Consider the following 16,952-nt stretch of genomic DNA (forward strand, 5'->3'; position numbering starts at 1 on the left):
AAAAAAGACGATATGACACAGTATCATTGCGGAATGGCACCAGAGGAGCGCTTGTCACATTAGTCCAGCATACAGGAAGAGAATGCATCACATGTTGCCCAAAAAGCCCCTCTACTCTAACATTAACAAGTTAATGAGGAGCACAATTAAATTTACTGTAAATGTGAGTCGCGAGGAGGCCAGTTCACCCAGTCATGTGGCTTGTTAGGAGAACTATGAAGCTGAAATGGAAATGGGCAAAAATGTGAGAGGAATTTGTAGTAGGGCACTTTAGGAGAGATGGGTGCAGAAAGACCGAGCTCACTGAGAAAACGCAGTTGATCGTTTAATCTAATTCAAGGAGAGATGCAGGGAGTCAGAATGGGGAAGTGACAGAATTGTATCCAACAGTTTCACAAAGAATTTCTTCCTGGCAGAAAAACACAGCAGCGTTTCCGTGGATAGCTCTGTTTTGATGATGGAATTCTTATGACTGCCTGAATTCAGTTAAGTGGGATAAAACCAGTGGTTATGGTCAAACAAAACCACACATAACCAGGTTCAAATGCTTCTGCCTCATTTGGAAATAAATCTTTAAAGAACCTGTGGCATGTTAGCACAGACTTTCATTCATATGCATGAGCCCTTTCAGTCCTGCAGTTGTGTGAATGAAACAGTGAAAACCATGCCCCTTTAACTATACTCCAGCTAGCATTTCTCCTGCTGCCAGCTTCGCTCTTTCATGCCGTGCAGTTTCACAGGCATCCTCATGCCTACTTTTGTGCAAAGTCATTGAGATGCGACGACAAGCTCCGTCACAGACTCACACAGTCCCAGTGACTGACACCTGGGCACTGGAATGGCCCATTCCCTCAGTAAAGACTGGGAAACATAGCCCCAAGCAGAATAAGCTGCTACCCTTCATCTCCTTTCACTGCAAAGGACAAAAGACATGAGCAAGCCCCATCACCCAAGAGCTCCCTTACATTCACTGTTTTGAGTTTTTTTTTCCCCTGACACAATGACCCTCAACTCCTCCTCTGCTCATTCCCATCCCAAAACCTTCCCAGGAAAATAAAGTGGCCAAGGGAAGAGCACAGGGGGTTTTCAGAGAAGCATTCTACCCTGCTGAAGTCTCGCTGTGTGAGGCATGTATCAAACTACCCCTCACTAACATTTTCAAAAGATTCAGATCTCAATTGGGGCCTGTACAGAATACAAAGTGACTGCCACGAAGAGCCCAGTGCAAAACTCAGAGCAATTAAGACGTACTGTAACCACCTGTCACCTGAAAAGACCCCTAACTGCTAAAGGCAAGGCTGTGAAAAACACATGAGTAACACCAAATGTTAAAGTGTAAGTGCATTAAAATTACTCTGTATGTTGTCACCAAACATACAAAAAAAACCCCACCTTGGTTAACTCAGAATATAGTATTTACATCCATCTTTTAATGTCACAAACTGGTTCGTGGACTACCACAATGAAGTCTTGAGTTTGGCATAACCAGATAGCTAAGTTTCAGCTATCCCAGTAAGACTGCTCAACAACCTCTCGTAGACTATAAGGATTACACATACACCAGCTAAAAAAAAAAAAAAAAAAAGCTAAAAATATAACAATAAATTACTGCTCATGTCTTTTGTCTTTTGCAGTGAAAGGAGATGAAGGGTAGCAGCTTTGAAGTGGATCTAACATTGGACTCTGATACTTGGTGAATAAACTCCTGGGCGATGTGAGAATGTAATCAAACTGTTTATCTGAGGGAAAGTATTTTAGGACCCTTGAGCCTAACATTAGCGAGCCTAATGTTAACTTATAACCAGCTGTTATTGTTGTTGTCGGATGTCCAGAAACCAACAGTTGCATGTTTAATCTGCAGGTAATCATGACATTGTTGGGAATAAATGAGCATGTTTGAGGGCACTGAGTGCTGAAGTAGAGTATAAAAGCTCTATATAAAAACCTTCCCCGCCACTGCATTTAAATATATATAATATAAATATATAGGGAAACTGTTTGCAGTTTTACCAGTGCTCATAGGTATTGATTTATGAGTATGCATGAGTTTGTTGGAAGATTTAATTACACTTTATTCTTTGTATGTTTATCAATACAATATCTTCTTTTTATATTAAATAATCTTAAAATTGCTGATTGAACCTTTAAGATGAGTTAAGACTGAAAATAAAACTTTTCAATCTTAACAAACTTTTCAGTCTAGTAGCTGCTACAGGGCATGCTGCAGCAGGTACTAGAAGAAAATCCAGAAAGTCCAGTTAGAGTAAGAGACTGATGAGCTGGGTTTTTGTTGCAGTACTACTGTTGGTCTGAACACAGGATAGAGACGGGGATGAACCATAATGCGTTTCCCACAGCTATATCCACTGTGAACTGAATCCAGTCTCAATTCCAACTCACAGGAAGTCACCCCAAGAGGGTCCCACTGTGCGTTTTCTTGTTTGCTTAGGTGTTGACAGGAATTATTAATATTGGCATTGCTGTGTACTCAGATTTATTATTATTTCAGCAAGTAACCTTCAACAATCACCTGATCTTACTAACTGAACTGCAGTGCACCTGCTGAAGTTCAAACTAAAGGCAGAGGCAGTAGGTGCTAAAACGTCTGCAGTGAAACCTGAGAAGGAACTACCAGGTAGGATGCAAAGAGTGTGCTGATGCTGCCTCTGGCTGAACGCATTCAGGCAGGAACTCAGAGCAAGTATGACCTATCAAGTATTAAATATGATGATTTCAGGGTGACTGGGTCCTCTATTTTGAAAAGCAAAAAACATAAAAATGCAACACTGGCACTTGAAACCTTAACATAACATCCACTATTTTGTTTCAGGCTGAGTACCAAAAACCATTAAGAACCAAAACGTGCACACGATCCTCGACAGCCTCTTAGGTACTATACCACACACTGGAAATGATGTACTTCAACACAAAATGTGTTTAATTCTGCTCCTCCTGACATGTGGAAAAATGAGTCTATGAATGTATGCAATGACAGTGCCAACCTCAAAGAAGTCATTTATTCAAAAAAACCCAACAAATTTGCAGCAGTGACCTTTTCCAGAACATGAACCAAAATGAATGTTTTCCATTCCATCGGAGCTGCATGTTGCTGCACATAATTCGATCCCTGGCAGAAGCAGTCAGGGACTTTTTTAGGTTGTGTTTAACTTCGTGAACTGTGTCACATTAAGCTGAAGTGTGCTGAAAAGAAATATACTTTCGTAGATGGCATTTTTATGTAGTTGTTTGCGGTTTGTAGATTTTATTTTGGAAAATCTTAAGTTGGGCTATGACCGACTTTCAACAAAAATAACAGGACTCAGCCATTTCTAAGTGGCTCGGGACAGTTAACTACATGCTGTAGCTCCGGAGCAAGAGCAGGTCATCTACTGATCAGAAGGTTGGTGGTTCGATCCCTGGCTCCCCCTAGTCTGCATGCCAAATATCCTTGCATCCATTGGAGTATGAGAGTGTGTGAATGCGTTAGTTAGAAAGCACTTTAAAAAAAGAAAAAAAAAAGCATAGAAGATAGTGCTTGGGTGAATGTGGCATGTTGTATAGAGCACTTTGAGTACGGGAGAGTAGAAAAGCGCTGTATAAGAATCAGTCGATTTACCATTTACCTGTCCATGCAGATAAATACCAGTCAAAACTGAAGAAAAAAAATATATCTGAAAGTTTAGTAACTTTGACCCTAAAATATGTTTTGCAAGCTTTTTCCCCTCTGGAACTTTGCCGTTGCTGAATTCTCCCATTGATTTCAGTTCAGGACTGACTGATGTGTCTCTCTATAATACTCTGACACCAGCAACTTTAAATAAATACTTTGAAAATCAATCATTTTTGTGCAATGTCTTACATTCTCAAACACCGTTTCCATCTATCCTCCATTTTGCTACAAGCTCCACAGATTAGGGATCACGTTTGTGCACAAATATAGATGTTCTTGCAGTTTTTTCATGTGGACGATATTAACCTCCTAAGACCCGAACTCTTTCATGGCATGCATTTTTAATTTCTCTTTGCTATTTGGGCTGATTGGGACCTGATGAATGTTAAAAAAAAAAAAAAAAAATCTTTTTACCTGATTTTGCTCTGATTTTTGGCCTGATATCCACATATGAGGACATTTGTTTAAAATTTTGATAGAACAGTGGCAGTATAATGTCCTCATAAGAGATATCTGGCCCTTGTAGAGCAAAATTTAGTATTGTAGTCTAGACAACCCAAAATGTGATGTCCACATATGTGGACGCCAGGTCCTAGGAGGTTAAAGTTCATTTGCCATATGATATGCACAATCAGTGTCAATAACATCGCTGTTTAAACTCTCCTCCTCCCTACTTCTATCATTTGCTTTTAAGTAATTTTGGTGCTGTAAACATCACTTTCCCAGCTGAGATAGTAATCGGCACTTCCCGACTGAACTTCCAGAATAAAACAAAAATGAAAACAGGATGTAGTGAGTTGTGAGTTTGGGCCTGTGCCTAGAGTGAAAGATGTAGATTAGGTGTGCCAAGATATGTACACCGAATCATGTGACCGCGAGGTCTAGATGTTTACGCCCAACAGCAGCAGAGATGCTTTAAAAAAAACAAACAAAAAACAAATTCACATATAGCAAAAGCAGCTCAGAAATCTAAATCAAAAATTTCATGTGTTTGACAACCCACTGCATTCAGAGCACCACTCAGTATGTACACTGATCCAAAGACCCAGCTGAATGATGAAGGGCCAACACAACAGCAAGCCAGATGGTGGTGAAACACTTTTATCTGTAACTTCACCTTCAAAATAAGACTAAGGACTTGGCAATTTTTTTTGGTTCCCATAGATGGAAAAAATAAAAAGAATCTGAAATGTTAGAATGATTTGCGTTATTGTTGTAACTGTGCAAGTAACATCTATGCATTGGGAAATCTTCAAAAACAGGCATCCAATGGAGAAAAAGCAATCGCTTCTCTCTTTAAACTCTTAAAAACACAGATTGAATTTCATAATCCAAGAGAATAAACGCGTGTGAGCGAGCACTCAGACATTTTCTGGGCCAGCAGGACACATGAAACATTTATAACATGAGGTAAGTGTGGAGAAGCACTCACAGTGTCTCCTATCTTCAGGTCAGCACACTTCCTGAGGCCTGGCAGTGGGTTTCCATCCTGACAGGTGGCAGTGAAGGAAAGGCTGAGGTCCTCTGGGTGGTCCCACACTGACAGTTCCACTTTAGAACGGATGTTCTAAGGAGAACACAGCCAGGAGAGTTCAGTCGTATGTGGTAATAAACCGAGGGTTTAAAACAAAAACTTTTAAGGCAGAGTAAAATAAGCCATCAACAGCAGGACTTGTTGCACTTTCAACGCTGTTTGAGCATCTAAGTGGAAAACAGGGTGAAACAGGAGGAAAGCATTTATAGCCAATCTCACCACAACCTCAAGTGCTGTGCGTGAATGCAGGTGGCTTGTGTGGGGACACAAAATACCACAGCTCCACAGCTGGCTATGTGGAACATGTGCACGCTCAGTTTGCAGTTGTTCATTCAGCGCTGCGATGCAAAATTGCCAGGAACAAATCAGGAGAGTTATTTGGTGCACATGGATAAGCATGACCTCATTCGACCCTTCGCTCTCTCCCTGTCGCACACTTGCACTTTTATCACCCTTAACACAATCACAGCATGAAGCAGCTTTGTCCCTCAGTCAGACCTGAGGAGGAACCTCACGGCGCTTAGAAAAGCCCGTCCATCGATCAAACCTCAGAGGTGGATATAATGTGGCAGCTGGAATGTTAACAGGCCCCGAGTTAACAGCGCTTCATTCAGCATTGCTTCCACGCACTGAGCATGTCAAGTGTGCATTTGACACAACTTTCTGCCACTCAGAATGCACCGACTCAGCCAAGGGAAAAGAAAAATCTGTCTCCCCCACACATAAAAATATTTAGGGAAAGCTTCCCAGCATGAGGTGCAGTTTCCTGGTTTCAGAAAGCTGTTTGGTTAATAAGAAGCAATCAGACGACTGTGGCTCCAGTTTAGGAGCGAGGCACAGGGAGTTAAGACATGGTTGGCTTTAAATAAAAAGGCCACAGAGGAAGCACGATGTGCATTTCTGTATCAGTGTAGCCCTCGCTGCCATCACAGCTCCACAAAGCAGTTTTTATCCAGATTCGTACGTCAGCCAAACTAAGTTAGTAATAGACTGATACGCATGGAGAAGGTGTGTGTGTTTTGTTTTTTGTGTGGTTTTCTTTTTACTGGTCAGATCAAATTTGGCCCATGAATTAGAACAATTCTGAGAAGCCTGCATTAAGATAACTCTACCTGTGACTAAGAGAACAAAATTATTTCTTGCACCACGCTGTTAGCATGGCTTTTAATGTTGTAAACTGGGCCAATTTAAAATGGGAGTCTATGAAAACGGTCTTGGTTTTTGAGAGTTCGCTGCTTACTCGACACTTGATGTAGATTTAAGGCTGACTAACTTCATCATTAGAGGACAGGGGAGATTAACTGTCATTTGCAATTCTCAATAATAATTTAAAGACTAGAGGAAAGTATTAAACATACACATAAGCAGACGCATAACTGCAATCCGATTACTTTTTTCAAGTAATGAGTAAAGTAAGGGATTACCTATTGCAAAAAAGTAATTAGATTACTGTTACTTTCCTGTAAGCACACTGCGTTACTAAACCGTGATTTTGCAACAGACGTGCAGATCAACAATGGATAACATGAAGTGCGGGAGAGAGTACAACTATGCAGCGTTTAAAGCCTGGAAGTACTGACCTTACTTTGAGTTTGATTCCCTACAGAACATTAGCGTCTGCTGTACACTCTGCATGGCGAGAAAACTTCTTCCTACAGCGAAAAATTAAAAACTTCAAATCTGAGCAAGCGCCGAGCACACTGCCACGGGAAAGTGAAATTCACAGAGAAACCCCCGGATCCCCCCACTGACATGACCGCTGAGGCACCGGGCAAACCTCCACCTGCCCCACTCCTGCTAAAACAGCTGAAAATAGATTTAAGAGCCACACGACTTAGTGCTGCTGAATCTTTGATTTTATTTATTTTTTACTGTGTTTTATTTGCATCTATTTCAAAGAGTGATCGTAAACACAAAAAATTATTTTATTTTATATGCTGGAATATGCAGGAAATAGGTTTAAATGTTAAACAAGCTCTTCAAGTCAAAGATTGTTGCATATAATTTCATTTTTGCGTGTGCAATGTGCTTAAAGTTAAAAGATTAAAACTAATAAAACAATTTTTAAAAAGAGACTGAAAGGTCTATTGTTTTATTTCATAATCTGGTTGTGTATCATGTTTTCAAAAAGTAACTAAGTAATAAAGTAACTAATTGCTTTTGATAATAAGTAATCAGTAAAGTAACAGGATTACTTTTTTGGAGAAATAATCAGTAATTAGTAAGTAATTACTTTTTTCAACTAACTTGACCAACACTGCTCATAAGCTTGTGTAGCAGAGCTGGGTTTAGTCTCTCAGTTTGAGTCTGCTCTGATTCAGTGAGTCTGTTTTATGTGACAAACAGTTTGAAACTCAACTTCTATTGAACCTCCACATTCAGGAAGCTGAGACAAGAGGGTGTTTGGCATTTTTGCTTCATAAGTACACTTTAAACCCTAATGTAAAATTAATTAAATTTCCAAAGTAAGGTAAATTGTTGTTTTCTTCAACCATATGTACTGAAAAATTTGGAGCTTCTGTGGCATTTTATCCCACTTTAAGTTACTTACTTAACCATTTTGACCAGTTTGAACTAGTTGGTAAATTTAGTGCGGTACACTTTTATTATTTTACAATTCTGTTGACCTTTGTTTACACTGTAACTTATGATTTATCTAATATACTAATTATTATATTTCTTTTCGGGAGTCAGTCAGGTAATCCATTCTACCTTTATTAAGATTTTGGATCCCTGTGAAAACACATGCGTCAAAATCAGCTGTTAAAGACATGAATGTATCACTCCTCCCCATCAAAAGCAAAACCCTTTACGCCATTATTTGGCTCTCTCACTCACACCAGCGGGAAAGCAGACGCTCAGCTGCACAGATTTGCTTTACTCACGTTGTAGGCTGCGATAATCAGCTGGATGACATTCTTGGAATCCTGATCAAGGATTTCTACTGTGGTTCCTGGGATGAGTGCAGTAAAATCCTTTGGAAAAACATGAAAAAAAAAAAGGAGGCACCATTGATGGTTTAAGATTTTAAATACTGTTAGAATGTGTGATCTTTAGCTTGTATAGACAAAAATTCAGAGTACCTTGTAGATCACGTACAGCCTTTTCGTCACAGCAAAGATGAGAAAGATGTTGTTTTCTGCCAGTTTCTCCCCGAGAAGAGCCAGAGAAGGATAGTCCTGGAATAAGAGAGAAGGATTTGGATTCCCATCAGAAAGAACAGCCCATCTATATCTTAACATTCTAGTATCACAGCTGAAGCATTCCAGATTGAAGATGTGAAAGTCTGGAGTGTGGACTTCCACATATGGAACTGCCAGGCAACACCAGAGTGTGGTCCACCATGGGGTCAATAAACCAGAGCTTCAAATAAATGATTTCCACTTTAAATGATTTTGATCCATGTTTACTTCATTAGTCTTCTGGCATCTACAGAAACCTGTAATGAACTTATGTCTGAAAGCCTGTCTTTGTGCAGTATTACCGACTATAAGAAACCAATCCACTGGTGTCAGAAGGATAATGCATCTCATACGAATACTGCTCTTCATTAGCTGTTCTTTGAACAAGGACGCTTAAAAACAAAACCAAAAAGCACCAACACACCTCTACATGCTCCTGTAGAAGCTTCCAGGTGTAGATGTGTATCTGGACCCTTCACGGGCTCTTGTCATTAATAAGAATGTCATTGTAATTACCTGCTTACATGAGAACTTAACTGATTCAGTAGGTAAGTAATTCACTAAAAAAAGAAGAAGAAGAAGAAAAAAAAAGCCTAGTTCTCAAATCTAGTAATGTAGTGTGGCTAAAAGCTGGGTGGAGACACAAGGCCATGAAAAGGGAAGCAAACTATCCTAAAAGCCTTTGTATGAAAGAATGCAGGAAGTTCATCATGTCATTTCTTTTTGCCTTTCAATGACCAAATGCTGCAAATTCCAGCATCCGTTCACGGGTGGGTTTTGCAGTGAAAAGCACCTGACGTTTACTGAACACCAGCAGTATGAACTACAATACAGAAAATTCCAGGTTTCAAATTTCCAAAGAGGATTTTGAATAGAATTTTCCAAAAGACATGTTGCAGAGTGGCTTTAGCTGAAATTGCACCGCTTCCCTTTTTCACTGCTTTGCTAAATCCATAGATGAAATGAAAACCCTGAATACTACTTTGTATTTTCAGTCTTCTTACCATCTTTGTGGAAGCGCTGTACTCGTTGTTGTCATTGAGGTGACACTGTCCGTCGTGGGGATGAACAAGACCACCGAGCCTGCCGTCCAGAGCGAGGTGAGGTACATCGTCTGTGGCGAACACCAGTAGGTGATAGGCCTCTTTCCTCCAGCCTATTTTTTCCTGTAAATGGGAGGAGTAAGTTACTGGAGCTAATTCTAGCTACAAAAAACAAATATCAGCATCCTAATCGCCGTCATCATTAGAAGCAAGCAGCAGCTTCCAAGGCTGATAACGAAACCAACCCAGAAATGTCAAAAAGTGCCGTTCCTCTAACGGGCCTGACTCCAATGATCCCCACAGACCCCCACGTTAAAATGTACATCTTTACAGAGAGGTTTCAGCTTTTGTGGCCATTTTCCTACTTAATAATCACTGCTTTTTGAGACTATACAGCCCCGAGGAGGCTTCAGCAGAGAGTTTTAAGATAAGATAAGATAAGATAAGATAAGATAAGATAAGATAAGATAAGATAAGATAAGATAAGATAAGATAAGATAAGATAACCTTTATTAGTCCCACATGTGGGAAATTTGTTTTGTCACAGCAGGAAGTGGACAGTGCAAAAGTTGTGAAGGAAAAATTAGAATAAAATAAGATAAGAATAAATACAGTACACAACTGTACAGAATAGAATAAAATAAAATACTATATACAGTAGAATAAAATAGAATAAAATATACAATAAGATAAAAATAGAATACAAATGCTATATACAACTGAGTAAAAATACAACGATGCCAGAAAGGATTATTGCACATTAGTGTTATTGCACATTTGTGGATGTGTGTGTTTGATCAGTTAAAGTCTTTATTGTGGAGTCTGACAGCAGTGGGGAGGAAAGACCTGCGAAATCTCTCCGTCCCACACCGTGGGTGCCGCAGTCTCCCACTGAAGTTGCTGCTCAGTGCTGTCACAGTCTCATGGATGGGGTGGGAGATGTTGTCCATCAGGGATGACAGCTTAGCCACCATTCTCCTGTCATTCACCACCTCCACTCCCATTTTTCCTATTTCTTAAAGACATGATCTTCAGTTAGTGTTCAATTGCTCTAGATTGTTTTGACCTTCAGTCAACTACTTTTTGTTTCTTTTTTAAAGAAAACACTGGAAAACATGCTGAGATATACCAAGTTATTAGTTTGTAGCTAATAACTGTTTGGGAATCACTTTGTTGGTGAAAAAATATTATGCCTGTGAACTACAGCTGATAAGGGCTCACAGATATCATTTCAAACTGTCGGATGTGTAGACACAACGCTGGTTCATCCCTCGAGTTAGATTCCTTTTTATGCTTCAGTGATTCTTATTTCAGTGTTGGTGTAGAGAAATTAGAACAACGTCAGAGGAGTTTTGAGCTGGATGTCAGTTTTCACTCTGCATCTTCTAACTCCATAGTCACGAAGAACATGAAAGTGACCCACGTCTGAATCACATGATGCTGACACTTTGATAGACTGGTAAAGCTTAGCAATGATACGCAGCTCATGTGCTCCCAAGTCCACTACTGTACAACAAGCCAGACTTTTCTCTGCCTTTATCAACAGGAAACAACAGGCAAGGCACCGAGAACGCTGACAGAGTGCTGACTAATGTGTAAAAACAGCATTTCAGCCAATGAGAAAAGAGGGCTCGGCATTTTTTTTTGCCCTGTACAGTGCACAATAGAGCTGTGGATGCACCTATCAGTGACCTCTCTGAAGATGAACCGCAGCTGTGTCATAAGACTGATATCTACATCTAGGTGTGTGATGGGTGGCCTTTCCTGTTATTGTGGCTGTACCGTAGAAGAGGAAGCATTTATGCTGCTTGTAAATAAAAAACAGAATAAAATACTGCCTCAGTGAGTGAGACTGATAAATGACCACTGGCCGCCTAAAACGGTGCAAATTAAGTAAATTACAACGCAGGAGTCAACTGGAAGGAGTCATGGTCCTCCTTTAGAAATGATTAAACTGGAAGAGGAACACGGGGATATGACTGGGCCTGCAAGGCACTCGTCCTCATGTTTAACCAGCTGCACCAGACTGTACTTCCTGTCATCTCCACCCCCCCCGATGTTTTTAATTAACAAGCAAATAGGCAGGATGCCTGTCACAGAGGCTCCTGTCACAGGAGCTGTCCCTGTGACCTGTTACCAACTGTGAACAAATAAATCTTCAAAGGGTGCAATAGAAGACTACTCAAACATACTTTATGAAACTTTTTTCTATGTATTGAACACTGAGCTGGTTGTAGTGCAACATTTGACCTCCCTGACTCTCTCAGTAGCAACTAAACGCCTGTGGACTAATATGTGAAGGACAACTTTTTCTTTGCCTCAGAATACAAACTATTTTATGTTTATGCTAACTCACAAGTGCCTAGCCTACATGTGTTTCTTTCAATTCAATTCAATTCAATTCAATTTTATTTATATAGCGCCAAATCACAACAAAAGTCGCCTCAAGGCGCTTTATATTGTACAGTAGATAGCACAATAATAAATACAGAGAAAAACCCAACAATCATATGACCCCCTATGAGCAAGCACTTTGGCGACAGTGGGAAGGAAAAACTCCCTTTTAACAGGAAGAAACCTCCGGCAGAACCAGGCTCAGGGAGGGGCGGCCATCTGCTGCGACCGGTTGGGGTGAAAGAAGGAAAACAGGATGAAAGACATGCTGTGGAAGAGAGACAGAGATTAATAACAGATATGATTCGATGCAGAGAGGTCTATTAGCACATAGTGAGTGAGAAAGGTGACTGGAAGGGAAAAACTCAATGCATCATGGGAATCCCCGGCAGCCTACGTCTATTGCAGCATAACTAAGGGAGGATTCAGGGTCACCTGGTCCAGCCCTAACTATATGCTTTAGCAAAAAGGAAAGTTTTAAGCCTAATCTTGAAAGTAGAGATAGTGTCTGTCTCCCGAATCCAAACTGGAAGTTGGTTCCACAGAAGAGGGGCCTGAAAACTGAAGGCTCTGCCTCCCATTCTACTTTTAAATACTCTAGGAACAACAAGTAGGCCTGCAGTGCAAGAGCGAAGTGCTCTAATAGGGTGATATGGTACTACAAGGTCATTAAGATAAGATGGGGCCTGATTATTTAAGACCTTGTATGTGAGGAGCAGGATTTTGAAATCAATTCTGGATTTAACAGGAAGCCAATGAAGGGAAGCCAAAACAGGAGAAATATGCTCTCTCTTTCTAGTCCCTGTCAGTACTCTTGCTGCAGCATTTTGGATTAGCTGAAGGCTTCTCAGCGAGTTTTTAGGACTTCCTGATAATAGTGAATTACAGTAGTCCAGCCTGGAAGTAATAAATGCATGAACTAGTTTTTCAGCATCACTCTGAGACAGGATATTTCTAATTTTAGAGATGTTGCGCAAATGGAAGAAAGCAGTCTTACATATTTGTTTAATATGTGCATTGAAGGACATGTCCTGGTCAAAAATGACTCCAAGGTTTCTCACAGTGTTACTGGAGGCCAAGGTAATGCCATCCAGAGTAAGAATCTGCTTAGATACCATATTTCTAAGATTTTCAGGGCCGAGTACAATAACCTCAGTTTTATCTGAATTAAGAAGCAGAAAGTTAGCGGCCATCCAGGTCTTTATGTCTTTAAGACATTCCTGCAGTTTAACTAATTGGTGTGTGTTACCTGGCTTCATGGATAGATAGAGCTGCGTGTCATCTGCATAGCAGTGAAAATTTATGCTATGTCTTCTAATGATGTTGCCTAGGGGAAGCATGTATAATGTAAATAGAATTGGTCCTAGCACTGAACCCTGTGGAACACCATAATTGACCTTAGTGTCTGAAGAGGACTCTCCATTTACATGTACAAACTGGAGTCTATTAGATAGATATGATACAAACCACTGCAGTGCAGTACCTGTAATACCTACAGCATGTTCTAATCGCTCTAATAGGATATTATGGTCAACAGTATCGAACGCAGCACTGAGGTCTAGCAGGACAAGCACAGAGATGAGTCCACTGTCAGAGGCCATAAGAAGATCATTTGTAACCTTCACTAAAGCTGTTTCTGTGCTGTGATGAGCTCTGAAACCTGACTGAAACTCTTCAAATAAGCCATTCCTCTGCAGATGATCTGTTAGCTGTTTGACAACTACTCTTTCAAGGATTTTTGATATGAAAGGAAGGTTGGAGATTGGCCTATAATTAGCTAAGACAGCTGGGTCTAGAGATGGCTTTTTAAGTAAAGGTTTAACTACAGCCAGCTTGAAGGCCTGTGGTACATAGCCGATTATTAGAGATAGGTTGATCATATTTAAGATCGAAGAATTAATTAATGGCAGGACTTCTTTGAGCAGTTTTGTAGGAATGGGGTCTAAAAGACACGTTGATGGTTTGGAGGAATTAATTATTGAAGTTAACTCAGAAAGATCAATTGGAGAAAAAGAGTCTAACTTAACATCGATGGTACTAAGAGTAGCTGTAGATAATATTACATCTGTGGGATGATTATTGGTAATTTTTTCTCTAATGATAAAAATTTTATTTGTGAAGAAGTTCATGAAGTCATTACTAGTTAACGTTAAAGGGATGGTTGGCTCAGTAGAGCTCTGACTTTTTGTCAGCCTGGCTACAGTGCTGAAGAGAAACCTGGGGTTGTTCTTATTTTCTTCAATCAGTGACGAATAGTAAGATGTTCTGGCTTTGCGGAGGGCTTTCTTATAAAGCAGCAAACTATTTCTCCAGGCTAAATGATGATCCTCTAAATTTGTGACACGCCATTTCCTCTCCAGCTTACGAGTTATCTGCTTTAGGCTACGTGTTTGAGAATTATACCACGGAGTCAGGGACTTTGGATTTGAGGCCTTAGTTTTCACAGGAGCTACAGTATCCAGAGTCGTACGTAGTGAGGAGGTAAAATTATTAACAAGATAATCGACCTCTGTTGGAGTAGCGTTCAGATAGCTGCTCTGCTCTATGTTGGTACAGGGCATTGAAGATGATAACAGTGGGTGGATTATATTCTTAAACTTAGTTACAGCACTTTCAGAAAGACATCTACTTTGATAAAGTCTACTCTCCACTGCTGTGTAATCAATTATTGTAAATGTAAATGTTATCAGGAAATGATCAGACAGCAGAGGGTTTTCAGGAAACACTGTTAAATATTCAGTTTCTATGCCATACGTTAAAACAAGATCTAGAGTGTGATTAAAGTGGTGGGTGGGTTCTTTTACATTTTGAGAGAAGCCAATTGAGTCTAGTAACAGATTAAATGCGATGTTGAGGCTGTCATTTTTAGCATCTACATGGATGTTAAAATCACCCACAATAATTATTTTATCTGAGCTGAGCACTAAATCAGATAAAAAGTCTGAGAAATCAGAGAGAAACTCTGTGTAAGGCCCAGGTGGACGATAGATGATAACAAGTAAGACTGGTTTCTGAGTTCTTTCAATGCCAAAGTCAACAATTGCAAGACTAGCTACAGTAAAACAGAAACCGAGTCCACTAATCACTGATATCACTAACATCAGGACCGACTCCCAGCCAGCTCAGAGACTTCTCTGTGCGGAGGCTGCATGTTCTCCCCATGCCTGTGTGGGCTCTCTCCAGGTACATCAGCTTCACACAGAACAAAGACATGGTTGGATTTTGCCACTAAAAAAAGGGCCTCATTCACAAACAGTACACATGCAATCTTTGCATAAACAGTTCACACAAATGTGGGGTTCATCAATAACTTCATATTCTTCAAACATAGAACAGCCTCTGAGCACATGTACAAAAGAAATTATGAAGTCCTGGATAAATCTCCTAATACTGCTTAATAATAATAATAATAATAATAATAATGATAATCCTCTCTTCCTTCAGGTTATTGCATACAGTTTACACTATAAACCAAATGAATACAAGCAAAACATTTAACTGCATGTAAAGGAAAGCTTATGTGTAAGCAAGTCTAATAATAAAAGTATGAAGTTGTAAATGAACAGAAGGGGCAGGCGAATGGAAACATCTACTAGAAAAAAGATCATCACCTTACAAACAGCAGCCTGAAGGATGGCGTCAAAGCCGCCCTCCGGTGCGTCTCTATTGCGGGATACCATCTGCTTCTGCACCTCCTCGTTAAAACGGTCCACTTTGTCAGTCAGCGAGAGGATGTGGCGGAAACCAAAGCTGGGGACACAGTTGGGAAACAGCTTGTACCTGTGCAGGGTGACAGACACTGCATGTTAAGAAAATGTTTTATTTACATTTTTGGAAATTAAAAAACACAATAAGTGTCTTTAAAGGCATAAATCCTGGCTCTGACGGTTCGTTTGTGTTGAAAAGAAGCTAAAATGTTAAATATGGCGTATCTTATGATTCACTTCATATACAGTACTTGTAGACTCTTTCTAATGTAGTGAATGGGATAGAAATGAAATATGAAAGAAGGGAGATCTTTTAGCAGCAATCGCTTTAGTTTTTCCCTAAAGTGCCTTATTGTTTGTGACTGATGCACAAACACACACTCACAAAAATATCTAAACATGGCACACACACACAGCCCAGGCCATAACCTAAATGGGAAGTGATGCGCACAGAGTTAGCCGCACCTTCAGGGCAAACATCGTGTGCCACAGCTTTCTCTACTCTTTCACTTCTGCTCCCTTTCAGTTTCCCTGCATCACCAGCCCCAGGGGACCGTGGGAGTACTAGGGCCATTTTTAAGAACTACATTATTCACTCTGCCTTATAAATATTAAGAAAAAAACCCCAAAACTCTCATTCTCACAGATGCAGAGTACACAATTCAGAAAGGTGCAAAAACAGAGTGTGGCCACAGAGTAAATCACTTTCACCTATAGCTATCGAGCTCGATTCCTTTTGCCACCACCTACCCGTTGCATGGGTTCTCCTGGTACTTTGGTGCCATGTAGGAGAACGGGGACATGTTTTTGTCCACAAATGAGCCGAAGCCTAGCCTGAAATTGCTGGTGAGCTTGCCCATCTCGTGGGCTAGCTTAGTGCCCAGGTTGCGAATGGTGTCCAGATCATCTTTCATTGAAAGAGAGAGGTCCATCAGGTAGTAGAGATCCACCGGGTAGTCCTCCACCTGCCGCACCTGCAGGCTGAACCACGTCTGGTCTCCTGCATGAACAAATCAGTGAGCTTTGCATTATTTATAAGAGATGCTTTTAATGCTTTTTTTTTTTTTTGCATGTTCCAAGGTTATTCCGTATCCTAAATATGAAATGTTTATGATTCTTACCGGGACGCAGGCTGAGAGAGATCTTCTGTGGCATAATCTGGACCACATCATACTGGGTCGACCCAGACCCTTTTGAACTCAGGGGTATGTTCTGCAGGACGTTGATGCTGCTGGTTAGGTATTCAATGAAGTGTTCGTCACAGCCTCTCTTCAACAGGTTTTGACTAAAGTCACACCGTGATGTCAGACTGCGCCCCCTTCCAAAATCCTGCAAGATGGAAAGCAACAAATCTCAGATTCCTGATTACTCGTACTGCTTCCAAAAGGTCCCCCAAAAAAGTGAAAAGTGGTGAATGCATCC

General features: G+C 40.4%; 1 protein-coding gene across 1 annotated transcript in view; it reads right to left on the reverse strand.

Moving 5' to 3' along the window:
• The window catches only part of itgb5 (integrin, beta 5), a 52,875-nt gene that overhangs the window by 34,478 nt on the left and 1,445 nt on the right, over positions 1-16,952 (reverse strand). Inside the window, exons 3-9 of the mRNA XM_003456261.5 lie at positions 16,652-16,859; positions 16,281-16,530; positions 15,435-15,603; positions 9,391-9,552; positions 8,288-8,383; positions 8,090-8,179; positions 5,103-5,237 (exon numbers count right to left, since the gene is read on the reverse strand). Coding sequence (XP_003456309.1) covers positions 5,103-5,237; positions 8,090-8,179; positions 8,288-8,383; positions 9,391-9,552; positions 15,435-15,603; positions 16,281-16,530; positions 16,652-16,859 — 1,110 coding nt within the window. The remainder of the gene's footprint in view (positions 1-5,102; positions 5,238-8,089; positions 8,180-8,287; positions 8,384-9,390; positions 9,553-15,434; positions 15,604-16,280; positions 16,531-16,651; positions 16,860-16,952) is intronic.

The sequence above is a fragment of the Oreochromis niloticus genome, linkage group LG16 (assembly GCF_001858045.2).
Source record: "Oreochromis niloticus isolate F11D_XX linkage group LG16, O_niloticus_UMD_NMBU, whole genome shotgun sequence".
NCBI classification, from domain to species: Eukaryota; Metazoa; Chordata; class Actinopteri; order Cichliformes; family Cichlidae; genus Oreochromis; species Oreochromis niloticus.